Genomic DNA, 26442 nt, shown 5'->3' with positions numbered 1-26442 from the left:
CCTCCCCGTCTCTCTCTCTCTTCCCTGATACGCACGCACATAAGCACATGTGCATACAATGTGGGGCGGATGGTGCTGCGATAAAGTCGCGGGCTTCGCTGTCATGTCCCCCCCCCCTCCCCCCCTCCTCCTTTCGTTGCTCTTCCCCACGGGCAAAGCGATGCCCGGGGACTCGCCAAGAGCTCTGCATCCACCGGCGCCCTCTACAGCCTCTGGTCAAGCGTCGCGGTTGCCCTGTGTAGCCTTCTGCTGCTTTGTGTGGTAGGCATGTGTGTAAGGCGTTGCTGCCGTCGTGGGCGTCGCAAAGGGCGCGCGTTGACGACGACGACGGCAACGCTGCAGCGATGGAAGCGCTTTCCTCGAGTAGAACTCTGGCGCCGTCCCACCAAAAAGAAGGAAATGGAGACAAGCACGCCTCCAAATCGGTTGCAGGTAACGCAGCTACCTCTCCCCCTAGCTTCACAGCGGGGGGGGATGTTCACCTGCATGGATGGCGTCGCAGCAAAGCAGTGCTCTACAGCGTCCTCTCCATCTGTCTGGGATCACTGTAAAAGCCGTGTGACCGACGTGACTCATGAGTGCGCCCCGCTTCTCAACGGGAGGCGCACGTATGGTACAGCCACAAGATCTTGAAATGCCGATAGTCATCGAGGCTAGCCTGCCGCGCCGCCACCCTCGATGCGCTACAAGTCCTTTGAGTCCGAAAAAGGGACGGCAGATGGACTGGAGGAGTAACACGCTGCTATTGCAGACGACACGAGTCATTGGGGGGGGGGGGGGGTCAGCGCTATCCCACCTCCGAGTTCTGTCAGCAACACCTCGCTCTCCCTTTCGTTCTCCCCTCAAACGAGCACCTCGTCAGGTCACAGTCCTGTGCGTACATTGCTCGGTACTACTAACACGTCCAATACAGCTGCTATAGCTGCAAAACTTCAGGTTCTACAAGAGCCAGCCTCACCCAACGCGCGTGGGCCCTGTAAAGGAGCAGTGAAGTCCGATTGGCGTCAACATGTGGCAACGATGCTGCAGTGACAGTGCGCCCCCTACAGCCTCTCCTCCACGCGCCGGCGATGGCGAGGAGGCTGCCACAATAGCGAACTACCTACACGCACACCTCCACACCATTCCTGCAGCGATGCCAACAAGAGCTGAGTAGTACGCTCGACTCCACGAAGCGTGCCAAGTCGGAGAGGGTTCGCGTGGCACAGGAAATCGGTGGCATGGAGCTTTACAAGAGGACTCTTGATGGCTTGATGGCCTTCACGCTGACACAGCTCGAGGGCGCTGCGGTGGGAGTGAAGGAGGTGGAGGAGAAGCGGTCAAAGGAGTTCGCAGCAGCATGGAAGAGACTCGAAGAGATGCAGGCAAATCTGCACCTTAGAGCCGCCTCGTGGGACGCCTCGTGTGGTCGTTGCTTGTCCGCGTATAAATAGAGGCCTTTTCGTTCCCCCTCTCGCACGAACAAGTCTGTAGTGGTATTGTCGCCCAACGTTGTTTTGCTCTGTGCGCCGTAGGGCGGTGTTACGAGGCAACACCAACATCGCCCCCTCCCTCGTCTTCCTTTGCGAGCTGTCAGAGCTTTCCTGTGAGTGCGCCTGCGTGCAATCACATGCGCATAGCCACCACCTCCGCCCCCTTCTCCCTCCTCCTCTCTCGCTTTCGCCATCTCTCACGTAGATACTGCCTCGTCTTGCTTTGCAGCATGTGTTCTTCTGCTTTCTTTATGACTCCCTGCCGTTGCTGTCTGCTCTTTCCTTCAGCGTGCCCGCTTCTTTGCCATACATGAGCTCAGCTCCACTTTACACCCCCTCCACGCCGGTCACAGGCCCCCATCGCGTGGTGCGAAGCAGCCCTGCACACACGCGTTACAGCCGTGCACCGACTCAGTCACCTGAGCGTGGCCGCTGCCTCACACTCTGCCCGCCCGCCTCACAGCCGCGCCCACTAGTGCCGGTGGCCACCTGGCGCATCCTTCCCTCGGGGTGGCCTCAGGCTCCCCACACCAGTTGGCGGTGTGAGGGACGTGGGCGGAATGCGCTCGAGCCACGCTGGCACCTTGCACATCATGTGGATGGCGCAAGCGTGTTCGCCGCCGCAGGTTACTCCAGCACCACGCCATCCAGGACCTGACCGCCGACATCAGCGGTACATCGCTTGGAGCTCGCTATGCCGCAGGCACTAGGCCATGTCAGCACCAGAAGTAGCTCGGCATTGGCAAGGTTAGGTGTGGAGGAGGGGGGTTTAGTGGCTTCTTCACAGAGAGCGGAAGGAGGTGTATCAGGCCCTGAGATACGGCGCGCTGAGAGGTGTGTGCCCCCTCCCCCTCCGTCAGCTCCTTTGCTGTTCAAAGAATCGCACAAACAGAGAGAAGGGCTGCTATGGTGATGCAGTGGACATTCTCGCCATCATGATGGGACATCTGCTCGATACACGGGCATTCATGTACCCGTACATTGGTCGGCGGATCTTGCCGTCTCTCGCGTAGGCGAACTCCTTCGCGGCGCTGACCGTCTGTCGCGTTTTGCTTTTATGCGACGCACTGCGGCGTCGCTCAGAGGCGGCGGAAATCCCTCGTACATGAAGCGAAGCACTGCCCCTGCGAGGCAGTACTCGTGGGCCTCTGGGCTGTGTGAGCAAAAAGACTCTGCGGGAGGATTGCAAGGCATGTGCGTTGCTGTGCGCCTGCCTGCCAAGGGCCATTCAGCGTACACGACGCTGCTTTGCGTGAAGCACTTGTCATGCGGCTCTCGCGCACCCACGTCTGTTGCTGTAGCAAGTCCTCCATGGGCCGACACGCGTTTCCGCACGGCCCTTCATGTCTCTATGTGCATCCCTCCCCCCCCCCTGACTGTCTTTCTCTCTCTCGCCAAGTTGTGTGTCGTTTCGTACCTCCCACTTGCTGTCGCCCATGTATCCTCGACACGAATAGTGCCGCGTTTTTCCTCGCAGAGCCGCTCCGCCCCACGCGGCCTCTCTTCTGGCTTTCATGTCGCATCTGTTCGAGAATGCGGCAATCGAGCTGCTGCGCAAACAAGGCACTGTTGCTGCCGCTGAAGTCCTCGCTGGCAAAAAGTACGTGCTCATCTGCTTCTCCGCCCACTGGTGCCCGCCATGCCGCCGCTTCACGCCAAAGCAAAAAGGCATTTCACGAGAAGCATCACGTAAAGCACAACTTCGAGGTTCTCTTCGTCTCCAGCGACAGTTCACCAGATGAGATGAGGACGCACTTCAGCGAGGCGCACGGAGACTGGCTCGCTTTATTATACAATGCTGCGCAGACGATCGGCCGAGACTGGGCCCAGCAGCACGGGCTCCTTTTCGATTCCGTCGCTGCTAGTTTTGGAAAACAACGCCGAGCGACGTGTCATGACGAGCTATGGTCGCGACATGGTACTGCGTGACCCGGACGCACAGAGCTTTCCGTGGCATAGCGCCGCCGCCATCATCAACGCGGCCCGACACTCCTTCATGAAAAAAAAAACGGCGGCCATTGTAGTACTGACGATCCTCCTGCTGACTTTGCTTATCCAGTAACTGTTGGGCGCGGGAAGCAGAAGAGGTGTGCGCGCATGCCGTTGCTCATTCCTTCATATGCCCCCTCGTGAAACGAAGTACTCAAGTCTCTTCTCTCGTGGGCACTCGGGTGCGCGTGTCGCGCTAATCGGTTTTTGTTGCCTAGAGTCTTAAGACCGAGGGAGGTTTCTCATGGCCAACGAAAACCAGTGAGAGAGTGCTGTCAGAACTCCGTCAGCTCCCTGCAACAGGACTATCACGGCTCACTCAGCAATACCAAGTAGTACGAGGGCTTCTTTCGGCACCCCAGCCTCACTCGCGTGGTGCAGCAGACCAACACGAAGATGTGCATCGCCCCTTCCAGTTTGTTCTGCGTCTTTTCTTTCTCATGCTCGTCCACAGCGTCTTGCAAGTGAGTATCAACTGGCCCTCACGCACATGCGCTCCAGCGCACAGCACGCCGCACGCTCAAACGTACGGCGAGGGTGTATCCTTACCCGCGCACTAACAGCCAACTCTTAGTGGCATGCCGACGCACGCCTCTGTTGATTCCCCGTGGTGGAGTCTTCGCTTTCCATTCGACAACGCATCTCCTCTCCTTTCCCTCGTCTCAACACTTCATCGGCTCTGTTCCACAAGAAGGCTCCCTGCAGCCCCGTACATCAAGGCGGCTTCACCGTGAGTGTCTGCCAGGCCTCGCGCACGAAGCAGTACGTCGTCGTTCACATTGCGCGACATGGCTGGGCACCGCACAGTTGAGCACATTCTACAGAAAGTACTGCGTCTCACACATGTTCGAGGCCGTCCTGGAGTTAACGGATCGATTCAAGGATGCTATGCTTAGCTTCGCCAAGTGCGCACATAGAGACTGACCCTGTCTGAAGTACGAGGATGCAGGCAAGCTAGAGGCACAGGTGGCAGAGGATGCACGCCTACACCCCAAGCAAGTGCCGGTATGCCTGCAATCTGTGAGCTAGAGCAGCCGATAAGGGGCCCTTCTGAGCTTCGCCAATCTGTAACGGTGGAAGGGGCGGAGCGTAGCGTCCGTGCGGTCAGGGACTTTATGACTGTCGCGTCTGTACACTGCGCCCGGTTACGTTCAAGCCTAACTTTGGAGTGGCCGCCCGAAACGCTTGTATTCCACACGCGGGCCGGCATGCAGCTGAAGCCCTTCAAGCCGCGGCAGCTACGACTGAAGAAGCAGCAGCGGAGATGCCTACAAGGATGCGGCTAAGAAAGGCAAGGATGAGAGCAAAGCAGCCCGGGTGTGTAGCGCGTTGCTGCTGCGAAGAGATATGCCGATGCGACAACGACCGCTGCCTCTGCTCAAGCTCCCACTCGACGGTCCGTTGTGCTGCACTACCGGCGTAATCACATCTACAGGGAAGAGGCGACGGACGAGAATGGCACGAAGGCAAGCCTTGCTCAGCCCTCGTGTTCTGAGCAGGACAGGGGAAAACTGCGGGCTGTCACGGCTCGGCCATCCTTGTCTCCCTCAGCGGAGGGAACACAAGGAGGCGAGAGATGGGTTCTTTAGAGGCCCCAGCCAGTTCTTCGATTCCTTAGCGCGCGGCTCCCCCTCCTTCCTCGCGTTTTCGCCGCTGTGACAAAGACTGCGCCTTCTGGGCAGCAGAAATCCGCAGTCAGTACGAAAGCCGCGGTGCAGCCAATGCAGCATCCTTTTGAAGGGCTTGATGTCTGCCGTGGCGGTCGTCGATGCAGAGGCGGTGCTTCGTGAGGTAATCGACTCACAGAGAGGGCGCGCAGCGGATGTCCGTCGCCAAAGACGCGTCGGAGGCCGGCGGCTATCGGAGACGCGAAAGCGCGACCAGCGGCATGAGTGCTACACGTTGGCGAGCGCTGCGTTTTATGTCAAGAGCGCTGGCTCACATCGTCTGTTGACCGCAGACGGTGCCCCGTCCTCGTCTTCTGTTGCACGCTCGTGCGTCGAGGTACTCCTGGTTGTTTCCTTCGCTGTCCCTCCCTCCCCCCACCCCACTTCCCCCAGCTCCTTTCCGGTCTCTTTGCGCGCTCCCGTCATCCGTTGCGGGTTTCTCTCACTCTGTGCCGTTGCCTTTGCCCGTGCTGACACTCCAGTCTTTCACTTGCGCCCATGATCGGCGCGTCTCCTCGGTCGCCTGTGCGCGCCTATTTCCTCGAGCGCTTCACGGCACATCAAGCGCTCTGTCTTTTGTTTTTTTTGCGTTTTCTACCTCTTTGGACGGCGGGCTCTGTCCGTCTCTCCACCCCTCTTAGCGGCCCTCGCCTCCCATCGATCGGAACCCGCCGCTTTCTTCGATTTGTTTCGTCACGGCTCCCTCGATCTGCCCGTTCTTTCCTGTCCTGCTCTCTTCCGCTGTCCTCGATGCCCTGTGCGCCTGCAGAGCACCGACTGCATACTGTGAACAACGTACTTTCTCGTGTCATCCGCCTCCGGCACACATCCGAGGCAAGGCACGAGGGGGGGGGGGACGGCTCGGCTCGCTGGCCTCTTTTTTGTTTCCCCAGTTACTCGGTCGTCTCCCTGTCCTTGATTTTTCTTCTGATCATCCCGGCAACTGTACTTCAGGTAGTGGTTGTTTGCTGAACGCTCCTAGTGCGGTCGGGCGCACATCATCCGTCTCGATACAAAACCGTGTCATGTAAAGCATGCAGTCCATTCTTTTCCTTCCTCGGCCCCTCTCCGTTCCCCGCGGCGGTCTTGTGCGCAGTACGAGGCGAAGCGGAGACACCCCTCTTAAGCGGGCTCGGACAAGAGGCCGCAACAGTGTTTCCTTCAGTACCATTTGTGGTGCTCCACCCCCACCCAAACCATTCATCGTTTCCCGTTCCGTCCCTTTACCACGCCCCCCCCACCTAACCCTGAAAGACTTCTCTATTTCTTCTCGCTTCTCTTTCTGCTCGCCGTACTGTGCAGAACATTGCCCTTCCATCTCACAGGTTGCGTTTCTCCTGGGTGCTTTCCGTACACGGTCCCTCCTCCCCTCCTACACTTTCCTCCGCACTCACAAGATAGTCTTCCGCTCCACCCATCTATCCCTCTGCCTTTCCTTATTTCCGCTTGTGTGTGTGTGTGTGTGTGCTTGATGACGTCATCCGTAAGCGACTCGCTTAGCGGCGTCCCGAAGCGCTGTTTTGGTTGCCCTGCACACCGGCCGGAGCGAGGCGTTATCGAGAAGCACGCAGGCACCGGGGTTGCGGCTTCTTTTCTGCCCGAGTGCCAACGTCGGTGTTGTGAGCGAAGCGGAGACGCGAGAAGATGCACAAGACAAAACGTAATTGAGGGTGCAGTACGAAGCGCGTCAGCCAGTGACGCCGCGGCAGATCCCAACTGGGGATGCGTCGTTGCGGGGAGTCGAGTCGGATGTGCGCTGTTCGTAAAAGAGGTAGCCCTCGCTTGGGGTGGCCGCAACGCTGCCGGATTCCCCACCGCCACTCTCGGCCCCCCTCGTGTTCGCCTGCTACGCAGCACACGGGATGTGGCGCAGAGATCCCAAAGCAGCCGAGCTCAGTACTTTATGTACTTTCGGTATGCTCACCCCCCCCCCTTCCGCCCCCTGCTCTCGCCTTTGTTTCGTACGTTCCCTATAAACGGCATGACGCGCTGCGATGCCCTGCGAGTGCCTTACTCGGAGTCGCCCAAACAACGGAACAACGAAATGTAAAGGCAGAAGCGTCTCCCTGTTGTTGCGCTTTTCCTTCGTTTTTGCGTCATTCGTGCTGCTGCTTTCTCCCGCCTCCTCGCTCTCGTTGCGCGCAGAGACACGTACCCCGACTTACTGCATGGAGCCCAACTTCTTCAACAACTCGGAGCTCATGCTCCTCTGCAAGGACGGCAGCGCCGTTCGTGCCATCGATGTCTTGAAGGACGCGGAGTACGTGCTTATGTACTTTTCCGCACGCTGGTGCCCGCCGTGCCGCGCCTTCACCCCGCTGCTGAAGAGCTTCTACGAGACTCACCACGCCAAGAAGAAGTTCGAGGTTGTGTTCATGTCATTGGATCGATCTGAGGAGGAGATGATGAGCTACTTTCGTGAGTCGCACGGGGACTACTACTGCCTGCCGTACGCGGATGCCAGGTCGATGGCGCGGGTGTGGGGCGACACATACAATATCAAGATCATTCCTACGCTTCTCGTGTTCGAGAACGCAAATCCGCGCAAGCTGATTGCGCGATGCGGCCGGGAAATGGTCACCCAAGACCCGTTCGGAAAGTTTTTTCCTTGGCCCGATGCAGAGCCGCAGCAGCCGGCTGAGTCATTCATTTTGGACTACACCCGTAAGGCAGCCATTGTGCTGGGCATCTTGGTTCTCCTCTACTCACTGAGCAAGCGCAGCTCGTGATGTACGTTGAACTAGTGCTGATGTGTCAGCGCAAACGGGTCGATCAAATACTAGTGAGTGAGCGGGCGAGCGTTAGATTGAGGACAGCGCCGTCCTTGCTCCTCGTGCAAAACGTGATGTGCTTCAAGCCGGCCACGGCGGTCGGCATCGCTGACTTCTCTTTCTCCCGAGCGCCAACACGCACACACTCTCTACGCCCTCTTTTGCTTACTCCTTCCGGGCGGAAAGGGCGTCGTGGTACCGACTTAACTTCCTGTTTACGCGGCCAAGACGTCGTGCACTCTCTTACGCGTGCCCATGCTTGTGCAGACTACTGAAATGGTCCAGTGCGATCTTTTCACCAGCGTTTCCACGTGCGCCTGTTGCGCTGGGCTCTACCAGGAAATCAAACCATCTTAGCAAGGAGCTTCCGAAAGAGTGGGCGATGTGGCTAACCTCGACGAACGGTGGTGCGCCCGGGTTCCACGATGGTTGTGTGCGTCGCAGTGCACAGCGCATGTGAGCAAGTCTTCGACGACAGAGTGGCTTGATCTTCGCTTCTCCTTTTCCGGTTGCTGCAACAGTACCCATGACTCTCTCTTCTCCTTCATCTTTATTGTGTCTCCTCCTCTCTATACCTGCAGCCGTTTCTCATTGCCGCCCACCCCATCGCGATGCGGCTACCACCTGGCGCATAAAAGCAACGCTCACGTGAGAGAGCGAGCGAGCAACTAGCGCGCCTGCGATGGATTCCACCGGATTCAGAGGAGCGCATCACCTGCTCCTGTTGTGAAGGAAGTGATCCGCGGAGGGCATGCTGCCGTGCCTCACCGGAACGCACTCGTCCCTATATTTCGTGACAGGCGCATACACGCGCGAAACACACCCCGCCATGCTCGTCCCTGTTGAGCTCCTCAGCGCGGATGTGGTCTGCACGCCACACCAACCGCCGCTGCAGCCAAGACCGGCTGCACTGCGAGGGACGTTGTTTGCTGCTCTTATCGCTTCATCTTATGCATTTCTCCTCGCCCGGTAGCTTGCGCGACACGGCTTCAAAACGAACCCGAGGACTCTAAAGGAGAAGCAGCTGCGTATCCAACCTCTGGCGCGTTACTGGTGGGTGGGAGCATGATTCCTGGTGCACCGTGGCGCGTGGCGAACGCCCACACGCAGCCTCCGGCATACACACGCATTTCTGCATGCGGGTAGGTCACGTTTCGGCAGCATGTGACGCGCCGCATTGCACTTTCACCGGGCCCCACATCTCGTGTGCCCACGATTCCGTCCCCATCTCTCTCCCCCATCCTTCACTTCGGAGTCTCTCTCACTCTCGCTATTCATCACCCCCACCCCCACGCCCTCTGCACACGCAAAACGCAGTCTGCTGCTCTAAAACGACAGTTACATGCATATTGCCGCACATCGATAGCTCTCTACCATTCATCAGAGTCCCGAGCGAAGCGCGAAAGGAAGCAGCGCAAGCGGAGCGTCAAGCATTGATCGCTCTGTGTGAGGAGGTGCGGCGTGTCTCTATTCTTTGATGGTATTTGTTTTTGTTTTTTTTTGTCTGCTGGTGGTCACCTTTCCTTGCTCGCTCGTTCGCCCGGTCTCTCTCTCTCTCTGACCTCCCCTACCCCCTCTCCCCTACCCCCTAAAAAAAAAAACGGCGACTGCGCGAGAGTCAAAGAAGCCCCACAAAATAGAAAGCGTAGGTCTATCATCTTCTCGCCCGCTCTGCGTTTTGGGTGGGTTGGTGTTCTTCTCGCTAAGTGCCCACCTCTTCTGTTCTTGCCTCTTGCCGTTGTGCGCGTTTTCGACCCTTGTTGGGACTGTAGTACTCGGGACTCTAGTGAAGCGCCTCTTTTTAGTTCTGTTGTTCGTCGCGCGCTCTCTTGACCCCTGCCATGCATAAAATCTTTTTGTATTTTGTTTTTTCCTGTTCAGCGCACTCTTGTTGGCCGTCTGGGGTTTCCTTCGACGTGGATTTGGTCACTCTCTGTTGATTGGTCGTTGTCACCGTTGTGCCCCCCCCCACTTTCCCCTCCCTTGCCCTCCAAAGTCTTCGCCGGTCCTTTCTCCACGTCTTTCCTTGGTTTGTTAGCTGTTTGTGTTTCCGTGGCGCCGTGTCTGCTGGATTACGCGCCATCCCTCCCCCCTCTGCCGCCCTCACCCTCCCTCTGAACTTCACTTGTTTCTCATTCCTGTTGTGCTCCTCTTGCCGTTTGAGTATTGTGTGCGGTTGATTCTCTTTTTCCTCGTGTGTCGCCTTCTGGCTCCATGCGCTAAGGTCAGGCGTTCGCGTGCAGCTTCCCTTTCGCTTGTCTGCTCCTCCCGTGTGTTTCTCCGTCTCTGCTCGTTTTTTTTTCTTCCCTTTAGGAAATTTAGTGCGATCGCGTCGCGGCATCGTCGTTGCGTATGTTTGGGCTATCTTCTTTTTTTTTGTTTGTTTTTCTGTTGCTGTTGCCGTCGTTGTTGCTCGACTCTCCGCGATCAAAGCAGAGCTCACGTACGTCGATCGGTTTCTCTGCTGTTGATATCCGAAAACCGCTGCCCCGGGGCGCGCTCGCGCTTGTCTTCTCGTTACTCCCCCCTCCCTTGTGTGTCTCGCGCTGTCCTTTCTCTCTTCCCCCTCCCCCTCCTCCATCGAAAGTGAGCGCCCAACAGACGCGAGGACGTCGTTTTTTTTTTTCGCAGCAGCGCGCGCGTCTTGCCTGACCAGAGCGCGAAGCCCATTTCGCTCGGTCAGCCAAGCTTGTTTGGTTGAAGGACGGCCAGTGGATGCCTTTTCCTCTTGTATCTTTTACTTTGTGTGTAGCTCTAGTCATTATCTGCTTGCTCCTCCCCCCACCTAGTTGGATACTCGTCGGGTTGCACAGGTGACTGTGTCTGCACCGCTCACAGGCCTCGGAGTGCGGAGGGGGAGGCCTTTCGGCTGTACATAATCCTTCGTTTCCGCCTCGTCAGACTCCGGTCGCCCGCCTGTAGAGACGATCATGAGCTCGCTCATACTCATCAGCAGCATCGCTGGTGCTATTCTCGCTATTTCGAGCATAATCTGGTGCGTCACTCATGTTTACAGCGCCCTGCATGCGCCATCGCGCCGTTTGTATGCGGATGCGGAGAGCGTGACCCTTCAGGAGGAGAGCGCGTTTGGGGAGGCCCCTAGTGTGCAAGTGGGCGCGGGCAGAGGCGATGACGGCGCCGCCTACAACAGCGGTCAGAGGCCAAGCCAGAATATTCGCGACAACTACGCCGATCGCGACGCCATCGACTATCGCGGGGAGGGCAACAACTACTACTATGGCCTCGATGGCGGTGTGCGGCCGGCATCTCCGAACGCGGAGCGCGTGGAGGGTATCCCCATTGAAACCCGTGTGCGTCCACGGCGCAATCTGCCACGTAATCGAATCGTCGTGCATCATGGTGACCAGGACGTGTGTCTTGATTTCCGCGGTGTCGAACGTGTGCCCCAGGCCGGCCCTCCGCCGCTCACGCTCGAAGAGAAGCAGCGCCTCGAGGATGAACAGAATCGCATTGCTTCACCAGAGTTCTATGGCCGCGCCGAGTACGAGGGCCGGCGAACCTCCGACAGGAATACACCCAACGTGCGGCTCAGTTCTTCCTTACTACAGGAACTGCAGCTTCAGTACAGTATGGCGTCAGCCTCCCGAGGTGCCCTCAACAACTACGCCACCGAAAGCAGCGTGGGGAGCATGAGCTTCCGACCCGGCTCGCCAGCCGGGTCGGCGCGGCACGCACGGCACGGTTGGCAGAGCGCTACTCCGAACAGCGTCAGCTTGCAGAGCGGCAGCATTGGCGGCCTCCAGTTTTTTCGCCGACGCAAGAAGTCGCCCACGCGCCATGACGCAGGTGGCAGCACAAGCCCTAGCCAGGGCCTGCACCAAGTGAACTCCTTCTCCTCGGCTCCGCGCAACCGTCGGGAAGATCTCGAGAGCACCTCCGACGACTTCGAGGACGTTTCGCTGCACAACGGCCCCGCTCATCCTCGTCTGGAGCAGCTGCGCGAGTTCTTGCTCAAGCAGGAGCAACAGACGCTGAGCCGACTATCCCCAACGACGAGGCTGGGAAACGTAAACGGCTTTGACCAGATTAGCCTGCACGGTACCTCTCCCGTCTTCTTAGATCGCCAAGTGAGCACCAGGGCATCCGCAGCGAGCGTCAGTCCGGTTGGGATCGGCCGAGGGTGGACCGCAGCTGGCACCATGGCGTCCCCGTATGACCAAAGTGTGGCGCCGTACCCGCTCCATCATCCAACCATGGCCGCTGGCCTGCCGCCCTTGAATGCCTCCTTTCATAGCTACCAGTCGTGGCGCTCCACGTCTGTCAACTCTCCCGTCGTGGGACTGGCAGGGGCGACATCCTACCCGCACCTGGACTCATCATCACCGCTTTCCGGCGCTCACCCTGGAGCGGAAGGGGCAGGTGCTAGCGCGCGCACCGGCGTCAAGCCGCTCCACCCCGTTTTGTCACCGAGGAAGGCAGCTGAAAACGCACACCATCAGACGTCGCTTTCAGGTGCCGTGCAAGGAAGCGGCAGCAACGCCGGAGCGCACGCTTTCCATGTCGATACGTTCTCTCCGTCGTCGAATCGGTGGAGCAGCGGCCTGCGCTCTCCCTTCTCCCTGCCTGGAAGTGACCCAGTGACAGCATCCTGCTCGGCAAGCTCTGGAGGGACGAGAGCACAGGCTTAGAAGTTGATCTCGCCTCTTCCGTGCGGTGGGCGGACAGCGGCAGCGGATGTGCCCGACGCACCGTTCGGCAGAGACGGCACAACATATTAGGGCACGTGGACGGCTCTTCTTTTCTTTTGTTGTTTGCTTGTTTCTTCTTCGTCATGTGCCGAACATGAAAACACAACGAAAGCGGCATACATGAAAGGCTTTCTGTGGCCGTGCAGGTCTGTGTTTTGTACTCCAGTGCCGATGCGCCCCTGCGATGGGTCGACAATGTTGTTCACCGTTCGCCCCCCCCCTCTCTGCCCCCCTTTGCGCGTGCGAGCCCGTTGGCAAGCTCCAACTCTGCGCCTCTTGTGGATCTTTTCCTTTTTAACAAAAAGAAAGAAGCAGCACGGAGACTTCAGAGATGCTGAAAGCTGCGCAGAGACAGCTCGTGATCCTCTTTCATAGTGGCTGTAGTGCTGGCGATCGCTTGAGGGGGGAGGGGGAAGAGAAGGCACTCCACCCTTCCTCTTCCTCTGCTCGACCTCCTACGGCGCCAAGGCCTGGACCGTTGCCACTTGATGGTGTGTCTGTTCCTCACTTCAGCTATGTCTCGGGCATGCCCATGAATGCTCACTCTCACCATCCACTGTTTCTATCTCTCTTCCGGTGTCTATCAATGTGCACCGCGTTTTCTCATGCCGCGCCCCCTGTCGAAGACGCACACACACGCACACGCCTACTTACTTATTTGGTCCTACGCCTTCACGTACCACCTGTCCCGCACATACTCTCACCCCTCCATCCTACTACTCACCTCATAAGAAATTAGCCATAGCACGGCTGTGTTGGTACGTCGATCGCTTCTCCGTGCACGTGCGTAGGTTTGTGTGCCTGTTTACCAGCTTCAAGCACCTGTTACTGCGGGGCATCGCAACAGAGACACAGAGAGAAACCAGACAAGCATACGGAGCAGCTCTCTATATAAGTTAATACATACTTTGCGCAACACTCAGGCGCATGAACGTAATGCTTGGTTGTGGTGGTGGTGGTGGTTAAGCCGATACGTCCAGCCCGCGCTCTCTCTCTCCAGCGAAACGGACGACGCGATACGAGCCGCCTTTTTGTTATCGTTGGATGGTTACTCCTCGCCATAGACTTCACCCTTGTCGCTGAGCCTTCCCCTTCCTTTCTCCATCCTCCATCTCCCTCCGCTTCGTTTTATTGTTGTTGTTTTGTTTTCTTAGTACATCTGTGTATGCGTCTCTTTCAAGCAAGTAGTCTCCGCGCGATAATTTCTACATAAGCAGTCTCCCTCTCCCTCACCATCTCCAACCTCTCCCCACGCACAGGCACACGACTCTGGGTCTACTGCTGGCATCTGCTGCTGCTGTGTCACGACGTCCCGGGCTGTCTCGCTCGCTTCGCTGGGCTCGGGCGCACGGTACAGGCAAGGGGTTGCTCGCCTCGTTGAGAGAGACGTGCGCCCTTATGGTGCTCTAGCGGAAGAAGAAACTCGTGAAAGCCGGCGGAGAGTTCTGTGACTGCCTGCGCAGTCATTCTGTAGAGCGTCGTGGCGAAAAAGCGTTGAGCGGCACACCGTCTGTAGCGAGTCCGCTCTCCCTCTGCCTACGCTTTCCCGGCTCATCGATCCCCCTCCCCACTCGAGATGCATCTCTCTGCCACAGCCGCCGCCCTCCTCTGTGTCGCCAGCGCTGCCGCCTTAGGCTTCGGCATCATTTTCGCTTTGTTTGCGTTGATGTACTTCGGCTGCCTCAGGATCCCGAACGGTGGTGTGGCCAATGGCAACCGCCGCTGGCGGCGCGAGCGCAATTCCCCCGAGCAGCTGGGCTCGTCCTCCAGTGGCGAGGCGGCCGCGGTAGAGCGTCAGTGGAAGGGCATTCCGCTGAACTCGCGGCCGCCGCGCCTGACGCCGGAGCAGGAGATCCTGCGCGAAAAGGCGATGGAGAAGTACAAGCGTCGTCAGGCCCGCCAGGAGCGCCGCAGTCAGCGCCAAGCTGCCCGCGAGGCACGCATGGCAAATGTGCGCGAGGGCGCCAGAGAAGGCGCGGTGAGCGAGGACGAGTTTGCCGGCGACTCCTCGGACACCAGTCGAACAACGCTAACGTCTGGAGCGACGACGGTGCGGACGACGTCGACTGTCGCGTACGGGCGCAGCTCCTATCTCCGACCCCCCTCAGGTGATTTCATGGTGCATGTAGGCGAGCATGTTGATAACGATGACCGGTGCAGCTCGCGCAGCGGTGGCTCGCGAAGCAGCCGTGGCTCTGCGCGCAGTCGCGCCAGCCAAGGCACAGTTGCTACCATCAAGTCGTACTTGCGTCACCGCCAGCGCCAGCGCCTGCGTCGCCGCGAGGAGCAGCAGCAGCTGGAGCTGTTTAACCAGTGGGCGTATGCGCAGATGGTATCCTCCTCGGAGCTGTCGTCTTCCTCAAAGTCCGTCTCTACGTCGTCACAGCATGACGGGGAGGGAAGCGCGACTGGTGGAGGCGCTCGTCGCCGCACCCGAACGGCCTGTGGCAGTCGCAGTCGCAATCATGTGCATCCGGGCCGCTCGGCCAGCGTGGCCAGCTCAGCACCTCGTCCGCTGGAGGACGTGCTCGGTACCGACTGCGAGTCGTACCCGTTCCTTATGAACGTCGAGCGCAGCAATCTGGAAGGTTTCAGAGTTGACACTCAGCGCCCATCCCCGCACCCGACTGCGCTCTCTGCAAACACTAGCAGGTGCGACGCGGCGTCTCCCGGTCTGTTTACATACTCGAACGGCACGACAGATGCAACCTCGCCGCACGTGGCGTCGGCGGAGCACGTCGAATATGCCGTCCGTGGTGGATCCGGGGTGCACACTGGCGAGCACGTCGACCATCGGCAGCCGCGCCGCCACAAGCGCACGTGGAAGGATGTCGAGCACAACGTCGCGCTCAGCGGTTTCTTTAATACCCCCACAAATAACAACATGGCCAGCGTAGACACCGCGTCTCGGTCTCACTACAACGACGGAGAAGCGCCAGCCCCATTCTTGAGCGCTCCTGGAGAACCGCTGGACAGCTCCTTGGGCGTCCACGAACCGATTTGCCATGAGTGAGCACGAATGTTGCAAAGACACAAATGTTCAACGGACGAGACAGAGACTAGATGAACCCTAACTACGAGATGTGCGATCGTCAACTTCCCAGAGGCCGCCCTCTCGACGTCGCAAGCCTTCGTCCCCTTCTGCGTCACGGATGCGGCGATCCCGCGAGCGCCGGTATTCAATGCCGAGCAGTCACCGTTGTCTTTCATGAGAGACTGGAAGGTATTGCATCTGTGACTTGCACAAGTCGGGTTGACGAGGTTGAAGAACCTCCTAGACACGCGGGAGAGATCGCTAATACGCGCGTGTCGACCTAAATCGCCACGGTCGGCATGACAGCGCGCCCGCGCATGCGTATTGCACTACAGAAGGAACGGATGTGTGGGGAGAGACTGCAAAGTGCGGTCAAGCTGCGGAGGCGATTGCGCAGTCGAGCCCAGTTGCATGCATCGATGTCTCTCTCTCTCTCTCCGTTCGTCTCAGTTCGCGGCGTCCCTCTATCCCTCGCCGTTGCCTTGGTGCCTGTTGGGTGCCCTCTTCTGGGTCTGTTGTCGTGTGGGGCCCTCTCTGCCTCGTGCTGCCAGCCACCTCAGTGCATGATACCACAGGGTCTGGTACGCACACGCCGTGTGTAGGGGGAAAGGGGGGGCCAAAGAGCCTGCAGCCTGCCGTCGGGTACGGCCGCGGCCTCGTGGTGTCGGCCGGACAGGTCTGGGCCGGCGCTTCACCGGGGAGACGCAGGTCACGATCGCGTTTGTGCCCTCCCGCGACGGACCGTGTCAGCGATTCGACACACGTGGGGCGATGCGGTCCATAGTCACCAGCCCCACAGTGCGTGCTTGCAAAGCATGCGGCATCTACGCCCGGCCGGGCGGACTGGTGAGGCGCAGACGCCGGAAGCGTGAGGGGAGCACCCCGAACCTGCACCAGCGAGCCGCTCAGACGCCCATGCGCATACACATCACGCCACGGCATACCGCGGCCTGAAGCGACTGAGAGCGAAGCGTGGCATGCAAGCAGAGCGCGGGGTCTCGGAGGGCCCTGGCCTGCGGCTCGCCAACTGCCTCCCTGAGCTCGTGCGGCACGCGCCTGGGCCACCCCCTGCTGCCCGCGCGACAGACGTCACCGCCTCCGCACCGGAGCAGGGCTCTGGGCGCTGCTCGCCTGGATCAGGGCGTGCAGTCCACCCAGGTCCGCGTGGTGCCGGTGGGACGGTACACATGGGAAGAGGGGACGGGGGAAGGACAGGACGGGCTCGTCCTAGGCGGCCAGAATGTAGCCGTGGTGCAATAGAAGTAGATGAGTGGTGGTGCTGTGTTGTGTGTGTGTGTGCGTGTGTATACGTGCTTGGCCGGTCTGTGGGCGCATGGCACGGCAAAGACATAAAATTTTCTTCTGCCACATAGGGGGTGGACCCGTCTCTCGTCCTTTTTAAGCGGTTATGTGTTTTGGGTGCGCGTGTTCGTTCGTAGTGACAGTCATCAGCTCAATACATACGATCTAGCCACACGCATGATGACAGGCAAGATGTTGCGCACCACGGCGCCCCTCCTGTGCTGCCGCCCTGTCCTTTTCCTCGTTGGTGGAGGTTGCTCTTCTCGCGGCGGGCGCAGCAGATGAGGGCTTTCGTTGCTGTGGTGTCGTTCTTTTCCTTCCCTCGCGTGTTCGTTGTATGAAGTAAGCCCGTTCGCAGCCCACGTTGAAGGGGCAGCACGAGGCACTCTGTTCTTCTCTGTTTTCACTTGCTCGTCTCGATGGCGTACCTCTTATGGTGTATTCCTCTGCATATCTGCCTGTGTGTCTGTGTCTGCATGTGTGTCCGCGTCTTCGTTGTGTATGCATGTATGTGCGTATGTGTGTGCTTTCCTAATATCATTGCTCCACCTCCATCGTCCTTCCTCTTCCCTCCTTCCCGTTCCAGCCCTACTCCTTTTCATCCCGAGAATATACCATGTTGATACGCATGTCAGGCGGAGAGGTTGTGAGCGGAACCGAGATGCGAGGGGAACGATGGGACAGATGCGTGGGCAAGGGTGCCGAGGGGGGGGGCTGATGCATAGCGCTGTGGTCCCGCCGCTTCACGTTTCGCCCCTACTCCGCCCCAGCGATTAGTGACCTCCCCCCATTTTTACTTTGTTTTATTTTGTTCATATCTCTTTTCTCTATCTGCATCGCTGATGACGCGTATGTTACGCCGTCTGCATGCTTTTCGTTTCTTTCCGTTATTTCTTCTGCCCCTGCCTCAAACTCTACCCACTTTCCACCCGGATCGCAGCTCGACTCACGGTCGCGCTCACTAGTGCCGGTGGCCACCTGGCGCATCCTTCCCTCGGGGTGGCCTCAGGCTCCCCACACCAGTTGGCGGTGTGAGGGACGTGGGCGGAATGCGCTCGAGCCACGCTGGCACCTTGCACATCATGTGGATGGCGCAAGCGTGTTCGCCGCCGCAGGTTACTCCAGCACCACGCCATCCAGGACCTGACCGCCGACATCAGCGGTACATCGCTTGGAGCTCGCTATGCCGCAGGCACTAGGCCATGTCAGCACCAGAAGTAGCTCGGCATTGGCAAGGTTAGGTGTGGAGGAGGGGGGCTTAGTGGCTTCCCCACCAAGAGTCGGCGTAGTGGACCTGAGATTCCACACACTAAGGTGCCTACCCGACGTCAGGGCCGTGGGGTCCCACACAGAAGAAGAGCCGCTGATGCGGCCCCGCATGAACGCGTGCAGATACACCTCCGAAACGACTGTCATCCCAGTCTGTGTGTGCGCCGGCATGGAGCTCACTCGAAGCGTCGCGGCTCGCCTTCAGAAGGCGCTTTATCTCGGTTGCCCCTCTCCGCGTCTTCACGCGATTGTGTGGCCTCCATATATCTTTCCCCTGCTCTCCCTCTACCTCTCTGCCCTACTTCATCACGACAGCTGGATGCCACATGTCATGTCCCTCACCCCTCCCCTTCCGCCCACAGCAGCTGCCTAACGAGCATTACAGTCACAGCCACAATTTGTGTCCTGTCGTGCTGCTCTGGCCCAGGCTTCTTCGATGCCTGCTACCTTATCCGCTCTCTCCGCGCTTCTCCTGTTATCTTAGCGGGACCGTAGGCAAAGAGGGCGCACTTCTCGTGTAGGAGGCGGTGTGCATCGCAGCTTTCCCCGTGCACGCTACCAAACGCGTGCCTGTTGACGCCGTTATTCCCGCGTTACTCCAGAATGGCCTATAATCAAAAGCAGCTGGAAGCCTACCGGCAGCTCATTGAAGAGGGCAAACCCTTCCGCAGCATCACGTGTCCATACTGCAATGGGCGCCGTGACGCCACTGTGAAGCATGTCCACCCCAGCACAAAGCCACCCAGTGCGTGGGGTTTTTGGAATGATGTGCTGGTGCGCAAGTACGCTGCGGTGCAGTCACCGGCGGCTCGCGCAAACATGGAAGCCACCGTTACGGACTCCTCGGCGGTTAGAGGAGCTCCGCGGCGTGTCACCGAAGAAGTGACGCGCAACGAGGCAGCGGCAGAGGCGCTGCATCTCGACGCCACCAGCGGCCCTCGCATGTTCATTGTCGGTCCGATGGTCGACCAGAGCGAGCTTCCGTTCCGCATGCTGTGCCGTCAGTACGGCGCCACCGTGGCCTATACGCCGATGCTGCATGCAAAGTGCTTCGCCGAGGGCGCCGTGTACCGATCGCACTTTCTCTCTGTGTGCCCGCCGGAAGAAGTAAAAGCGGCCATGGAGGCGTCACTCGCGAGCCCCCCCATCGCAGCCGGCGGACACGGCGGCGGCAGTAGTATGAGGGGAGGTGTAGGGGCTGGTAGCGAGAATGCCGTGGCCGACACCGCGCTTGTGGACCGGCCGTGCATCGTGCAGTTCTGCGGGAACGACGCGGACACAGTCTTGAGGGCTGCCCGGTTTGCCGTCCTCGGCGAGCAGGCAGCGGCAGCGGAGCAGACAAGCGGCAGCGGCGGTGCTTCTGTGGCTCCTGTGTACCCGGTGCACGTACGAGTCAATGGTCTGTCGTCTTCAGAGAAAGCGCCAGAGCACCTTCTGTATCAGTGCGATGCCGTCGATCTCAATCTCGGGTGTCCGCAAGGCATTGCCCGGCGTGGCCACTACGGCTCCTTCCTCATGGAGGACTGGGAACTGATCCACACCATTGTGCACACCCTCCACGTGGAGTTGGAGGTGCCGGTGACGGCGAAAATACGCGTGTTCGACCACCCCGGGCACGTGGAGGCTGCCGGTGACAAACGCGAGTGCGCCACCAATTGCAGCTCCGCTGCGTGTCAAGAGAGTGACGCTGTCTGCGCTGCTGCGGACACCTCACGGGAGCCGATGAAGGAGGCCTTCGATGAGGCTCTCACAATCCTCTACGCCCGCATGATTCGCGACGCGGGAGCACAGGTGCTCTGCATTCACGGCCGCACACGCGAGATGAAGGGTCAGCAGACCGGGTTGGCGAACATGGAGCTCATCCGCCGTGTGCGAGATGCGCTGGGCGGCACCATCCCTGTCATCTCGAACGGCAACGTGCGCACCTACGACGATGTGATTGACCACCTGCAGGAGACGCGGTGCGAGGGTCATATGTGCGCCGAGCCGCTGCTGTGGGACCCGAAGCTATTCAGTAATCCCTCCCAGCCCGTCATGCCGGGACGTACCCATGGTGCCGACAAGGCGACGCGACTCTCAGCGCTGCACACGGCGCTTGTGTACATGCAGTGGGTGCGCCACTACCCGGTCGACATCGGCTTCGTAAAGGCGCACCTCTTCAAGATGTGCTTTCACAGCTACGAGCTTCACAAGAGCTTTCGTGAGGAGCTAGGTCAGCTAAAGACCAGCGCCGCGAAGACGAAGGTGGAGAAAGGAAGCGGCATGAATGTGATGGACGCGATGCGGTTGGGTGCAGCACCGAGAGCGGGTGAGTCGACTGTACCTAGTGGTGCGGTGCACGGGGAAGGGGATGACGAAGAGAGTGCAGCTGTCGCTATGGCTGCAGCAGCGGCGTCTGTGTCTGCCTCTGCCTTTAAGCAGTGCGTTGACGCGATCGAAGCGCACCTGCTGGCCCTCGTGGAAGCGGAGCGCCGATGCTCAGTGGATGGAGAGCAGCCCAAGTCTGCGCAGGCGGAGAAGGTGAAGGCGAAACAGGAAATCGTCGATGTGTGGGAGGAAGGGGGTGACCTGGGCATCGACTTCTGACGAAGGAACTCCACGACAAAGTCGCGCAACTGACGGTATGTCAGAGGCGACGCACCCACTCTCCGCCACACTCGCACACTCGCCCACTTCATCCGTGTCTCGACCCCACCCCACCCCCTCCCTTCGATGGGAATCAAAACGGTACCGAGCTGCTTTCCGTGTGCATACGAGTGTATGTGCCTGTGTGCGTACGCGTTTGCCTTCATAAAGATGCATGGGAAGCGGAACGGGCACTGTAATAACAAACTAAAACAAGGCGCCAGCAGCCACGCGCACGGCGCGGTCCACCTGCCCAGCGACTCTAGTGTCTCATCGTCAACAGAAAGAGGGGTCTCTCGGTTGTGTTTGTTGTGTAGTCCCCAGTGAGCTAACGTGACGGTCGGGGGAGGCTCTACGTGTCAAGACGCGACCTTTGCCGGGCCTTCCCCCCCCTCGTGCTTCTTTGTTCGAGCTCGCGCTCTCATGCGTTGAGGCTCGTGCCGTCTCCCTTCCTACTCTCGCCCTCGCCCCTGTCGTGTCTTTCTATGTGTGCGTCCTCGATGGGGTGTTCCATCCCACATACATACGCGGCATCAATGTGCGCCTTCTCACCCACCCACCCCCCCACAAACGAATTACACTTATATATCAATATAAATCTACACATGCCTCTACGCATACATATGCATATTCACAACCATGCGTGCATGCCAAAGGTGAAACCGCCGTGTCCTGCCCCATCTCCTTCCACCACCCATACCTAAACGCCCACATTATTCTGTTTTCTGTTTGGTGTTTTTTTTTCTGGTCGGCGTATACGGTCTCCCATCTCCTCTGGTGTTTCTCTCCGTCTCCGTCTCCGCGCCTTCCCTGTGTGCTCTGCATGCTGTGCCTCACAAAGCAAACACACATCGAGGGCGCATAGGTGTGGCACGCGCACGCACCGACTCTTCTCCGTCTGCCCGTCTGAAGCTCAGGCTTTTGGGGGAGCCTCTTTATTGTTGTTTGCTTGCGTGTCGATCACCTTCGATTTCGGGCCGTCGTCGCGGTGACAGGCGCCTTCCAGACTCAGTGCAGCGCGTAAACTCACAAACGTAAGCGAACACGAGGACTTGTGCCCACACCACCACCACCTCTTTCAGCTCAATCTCCTGTTGCTTTTCTTTTTTTTCTGTGCTGATTCCGAGTCGGCGGCGCACTTGCAACCCACAACCTGCTTTCCCCCGCACTCTTTGTTGAGTTAGATTGAGAGAAGAGCGTCACACGCTACACAGGTGGCACATCGAGATCAGGAAGGGAAAGCTCTGGTACTTGTCTCTTGCGCTGCACCACTCGCCCCTTCTAGCTCGAACGAGCTGACCGTCTTTTCTCCCGTCCGCTGTGCTGCTCTGTCTCTCTGTGTCTTGTGCGTGTATTCGCCAGTGTGCAGCTGCGGGCTGCTAGCTTCCGTCTCACTTCCATATTACCCCCACTGGGGCGTGTCATCAGCGGCGCAGGCACGCGAGTCTTCAGTTCTTTCAGCTCCTGCCTCGATCTCAGCGCACACCGATGACGCAGTTTCACGCGCGTGCGCGTGGGAACGTGGCACCCATGAGATCGCGTGTCACTACCGGCATCACAGCTGCTCTTCTCTCGCTGCTCGTCATCGCTGCCTGCTTCGTGGCCACTGCAGTTTCTGCCACTCCTCCGGCGGATGCTGAGGATAGACAAGGAGCCACGCTGACGCTGCTCGGGAGTGCTACCGTAGCGAAAACGGCGCGACGTCAGACGTCCGTGCTCAGTCGATTCTGGCTGCACAGCCGTGAAGAGCAGAACGCCTTCACCGAGACCCTCTTTGGGGAGTCGCTCACCAAGGTCAGCATCGACACAATTTCTGACATTGCACGCGAGATAACTCCACCGGCGGATCTTAAGCTAGATGCGAATCCGCTCGGACCGCTCAGCCGGAGTGCCATGCTGGCCGCGACTGGTAGCGGGGTGCAACTTGCTGCTAGCCGGTCTCTTCAGGAGCATTTAACACTGGCCACTCAAGCGGACGCCTCCAATGGGCAGCTTGTCTCCAAGCTGAGCGTGTTGTATGCGACGTCGGTAGCAAGGATGAATGAGCCACCGAGCGCGGCCGTCGCGCAGGCTCAAGACCCAGCAGCGAAGATGTCTGCGCCTCAGCAAAACCACAGAGCCGCATCTCCCGCCATTACACAGCCGCTCAAGCCTCTGAAGTCATCTGCGCAGGCGTCTCCCATCGAGTCTCTTCGCTCCGGCGCTGTCGGTGTGGACAAGAGCCGTCTGAGGGTGCCCAGCACCGCGTCACGGTGGTTTGCGGCTTTGAAAAGGGGGGCGGAAACGGTTGTGCGTGCGGTTGCCGAGGCCAAAGCCGGTCACAGCGCCATCAAGGATGACAGCAGTGCCAAGGTGCTCGCCGCCAAGAAAGGCGCCGCCGCCTTGATGCGTACAATGGGAAACTACGTAAAGGATACGCTAATTGATGTGAACAGCACCAGGGCTCTGATCCCAATCACCATCGTCGGCAGCGGCAACACGGTGGTGAAGTTCAACGGAGAAGCCGGCAACATGATCGAGGTTGTTGTGCAGCTGAAGGACCATCGCTACGACAAGTCCGTGAGTAGAGACAACTGTTACGGCATGTATTTACAAGTGGAGCTGCGCACTAGCCACAAGTTCGACGGCGGTGCCTACGACTCGAAGGGCACAGCAGCTGTTGTGGCCACGACGCAGGCGCACGATCACGTTGGCCGAAACACGTGGATAAGAATGGAGAGCTCGGCCAAAAACAGCGACATCGACGACAGCAGCCACCCAAACGTCCCGACGCAGGAGGAGGAAAGCAGCCGCTGGTCCGACTTCTGGGACGCCTTTGCCCCGATGCTCGACAACAGCGCGATGTGCAAGGTGCTGCAGAGCGTTTCCATGCGTGTTGAAAAGGTCCAGGTAACGGAGCCGTACTACATCATTCTCCACTCCACCACGATACCGTCACTTCAAAAACCGCAGAACGGCACGAGCGCGTCCAGGACGCAGGTCAGCAGATTTGACGACTCACCCTATACGTGCGAACTGAATCTCTTTTTCAACGAGGAGCCGGCGGCAAGGCTGGGGCGGCTGCAGTTCATCTTCGCCTTTGTCCTGCCGCTGATCGTGCTCTTTCTGCCGCTGCCCTTCACGATGCGGAGGGCCGACCTGGTGCAGCAGTACATGATGGAATCCGATTTTGCGGAATGGATATGGATGTTGCCGCTGCTGCTGCGCAGTAAAATGGTTGAAGCGCTGAAAGCGGGAATCGAGTGGATTTTGAGTCTCCGCTCCGCCTATCAACAGCGCGTACTGCGGAATCAGCTGCTGCGGCAAGAGCAGGCACACCAAGGCACAGTAGCGGCGCAATCAGCCACCGAGCAGGAGCAGCCGTCACAGCAGCCAGGAGTGCAGCACTTGGGATGGAGCGCGGCCGCCCCAATGGAACCGCCGCTGGAGACACCAAACCTCACTGGCTTCCACGCATCCGTGGCCGCAGATGCACAGACGGAGCCGTCGCCGCTGCGGCAGCAGCACGAGCCTTGTACGCAATGCCAGTTCAGCGAGGAGGAAGTCAGCTTCAGCGCGCGCAGCAGTAGGAGCACCTGCTCCACGCCCTCCCGAGCGTCCGCGGGGTCATATTCCGATGAGCCACACGACAGCGCTCATTGTCACCACCACGGCCACCACACTCACGGCGGAAGAAACGTCGGGGCCTTGATGGCATCTCACTCGCCGTGCTCCAGCGACGCGCTCATGGAGGACGTAAGTTGCCGCTCGTCCACGACGGGCCGCACCCACGGCGCCCGCCGTCATCGCCATCATGCGGAGGAAAGCTATGCTGTGTGCGAAGCTGCTACGGCAGTGTCGGTGCATGTTCCGCCTGAGACGGATGCTGCTGAGCATTGGTGGAAGGGCAATCAGAGCGGACCGCACGCGCGAAGCAACGGACACGATCTGCTCTTCACCACTGAGGAGCTAGTCGATGCTGGGCGCAGCCTTACAACACGTGAGCAGCACCAGCACGTGGCGGGTGCGCAGCGGCCGACCGCAAATGATGCTATCCAAACTGTGTCGACGCGACCTCGTGAAGAAATGGAGGCTATGAAGTCCTGTGGGGGCGCAGTCGATGGCGTGCCAGCCGCAGGAGCTTCTGCACCCATGTCCACCGGTATCACTGCACCGTCGGCTGCAGCAGCAGAGGCGCGTCGGCGTGCGCCGGCATCGAGCGCCGCAAACGCCGCGCCACACGAAGAGGAAGAGGAAGAGGAGTCATTCTGCCGCATATGTCGCGAGGGGAGCGACATCGCGCCGCTCATCGTACCCTGTGCCTGCACCGGCTCTGTCCGCTTCGTGCATGCCACGTGTCTTGACCGCTGGCGGATCGAGAGCGCGAAGCGCAACTTGGCTAACGTCAATCACTGCGAAATCTGCAAGGAGCCCTTCCGCGTCAACATCCAGCGGTCGACGTTGCTGTGGGAGAGCTCGCAGCAGATTCTGAACGGCGTCTGCTTGTTCCTGGCCTGTTTTATCATGATTGTGACGACGACGACGCTAACACATGTCGTACTTGGTGAGATGTCGTGCTCGGCGAGCTACCACCAAGTCGCCTACAGCACCATGTTCCGCTTCGAGGGGATCTCGCTGACGTTATTTGTGTACTGCCTTGCAGTGCTGCTAGTGCTTTTCGCTAACCTCATCGTCTACAGCTGGTTTCGCAGTCAGCCAGATGTGGAAGAGTACGTGGAGGAGATGCACATCGTTCCTCCCTTCTACACGCGGCGCAACGTACTCCTCATTGTGCTCGTGTGCCTCGTTCTTCTAGCGCAGGCGCATGCGATGGGATACCTGCTCAAGTACTTCCTGTACAGAACAAGCCATCTTGTTTGGAATTGGGAGACGTCCCCGCTGATGGGTGGCATCCTCCTCTCTATCTTCACTATCGCCACTACCGCCTTCTGCGGCTGGGTGCGGGACATATACACGGTGCACGTTGTCGACCGCGACCGTCGTGATGCGCCGGCGACTGATGTCGTGATAGTGCCCATTGGCGATGCTGATCGTGCAGAGACAGCGGCAGATAACAGCAACGATGGTACTGCCCCTGCACCGCTGTCTCGGTCCATCATTGTGGCAGGCACGGCCGCACCTCCTGCGTCTCTAACAGGAGCGTCCGTCACGGCAGCATCTCCCCCTCCGCCTCCATTTCCCTCCCCTGCCACCCCTGGCGTGTCCCCTTCGTCGCCGACGTTACCCACGATGCTGGACAGCGCAGCGCAGCAGCGTTCAGCAGATGAGGATCCGGAATACACTCGGCACTTCGGGATACCACCAGACCAGCGTGTCATTCGCGCCTTTGAGTACTGCCCGCCGCGGCGGAAGATGCCGCAGAGGTGAGGTGACGACTCGGCGATGGGCATCAGAGTGTGTGGGGGCGTGTGGGTCTGTTGCAGGAAGAGGCCATAGCAGGCGAAGCAGATGCGGCCTGCGGGATGGTTGGCTGCGCATGTATACCTCTCCCCCCCCATACACACACGCCTCTCCTTCGCTTGCCTTCCACTGTGTCTGCGCACGTTGAGAGGAGGATGCCTCCTGCGGGCACCTCAGCGACCCTTTTGCGGTGCTCCCCTTAAG

At 59.2% G+C, this 26442-nt stretch overlaps 7 protein-coding genes across 7 annotated transcripts; all 7 read left to right on the top strand.

The window, feature by feature from the left end:
- Positions 1-1220: 1220 nt before the first annotated feature.
- Positions 1221-1433, top strand: LINJ_31_2020 (hypothetical protein, unknown function; the record flags this gene model as incomplete). The annotated part of the gene is made up of 1 exon (XM_001467455.1): positions 1221-1433. The coding sequence occupies one exon, from the start codon at positions 1221-1223 to the stop codon at positions 1431-1433; it is 213 nt and encodes a 70-aa protein (XP_001467492.1).
- Positions 1434-2738: 1305 nt separating this feature from the next.
- LINJ_31_2010 (tryparedoxin-like protein) lies at positions 2739-3401 on the top strand (the record flags this gene model as incomplete). Its single annotated transcript, XM_001467454.1, has 1 exon — positions 2739-3401. The coding sequence occupies one exon, from the start codon at positions 2739-2741 to the stop codon at positions 3399-3401; it is 663 nt and encodes a 220-aa protein (XP_001467491.1).
- A 3895-nt stretch (positions 3402-7296) lies between these two features.
- On the top strand, positions 7297-7857 carry LINJ_31_2000 (tryparedoxin-like protein; the record flags this gene model as incomplete). Its single annotated transcript, XM_001467453.1, has 1 exon — positions 7297-7857. One exon carries the CDS (start codon positions 7297-7299, stop codon positions 7855-7857), a length of 561 nt encoding a protein of 186 aa, XP_001467490.1.
- A 2972-nt stretch (positions 7858-10829) lies between these two features.
- LINJ_31_1990 (conserved hypothetical protein) lies at positions 10830-12548 on the top strand (the record flags this gene model as incomplete). Its single annotated transcript, XM_001467452.1, has 1 exon — positions 10830-12548. One exon carries the CDS (start codon positions 10830-10832, stop codon positions 12546-12548), a length of 1719 nt encoding a protein of 572 aa, XP_001467489.1.
- Positions 12549-14184: 1636 nt separating this feature from the next.
- LINJ_31_1980 (putative transcription like protein nupm1) lies at positions 14185-15621 on the top strand (the record flags this gene model as incomplete). The annotated part of the gene is made up of 1 exon (XM_001467451.1): positions 14185-15621. The coding sequence occupies one exon, from the start codon at positions 14185-14187 to the stop codon at positions 15619-15621; it is 1437 nt and encodes a 478-aa protein (XP_001467488.1).
- Positions 15622-18816: 3195 nt separating this feature from the next.
- On the top strand, positions 18817-20799 carry LINJ_31_1970 (putative dihydrouridine synthase (Dus); the record flags this gene model as incomplete). The annotated part of the gene is made up of 1 exon (XM_001467450.1): positions 18817-20799. One exon carries the CDS (start codon positions 18817-18819, stop codon positions 20797-20799), a length of 1983 nt encoding a protein of 660 aa, XP_001467487.1.
- A 1527-nt stretch (positions 20800-22326) lies between these two features.
- LINJ_31_1950 (conserved hypothetical protein) lies at positions 22327-26205 on the top strand (the record flags this gene model as incomplete). Its single annotated transcript, XM_001467449.1, has 1 exon — positions 22327-26205. One exon carries the CDS (start codon positions 22327-22329, stop codon positions 26203-26205), a length of 3879 nt encoding a protein of 1292 aa, XP_001467486.1.
- Positions 26206-26442: the final 237 nt, after the last annotated feature.

Source organism: Leishmania infantum, chromosome 31, assembly GCF_000002875.2.
Source record: "Leishmania infantum JPCM5 genome chromosome 31".
Classification (NCBI taxonomy): domain Eukaryota; phylum Euglenozoa; class Kinetoplastea; order Trypanosomatida; family Trypanosomatidae; genus Leishmania; species Leishmania infantum.
The sequence above is the reverse complement of the archived record's forward strand: the minus strand, read 5'-3'. Positions and strand labels throughout refer to the sequence as shown.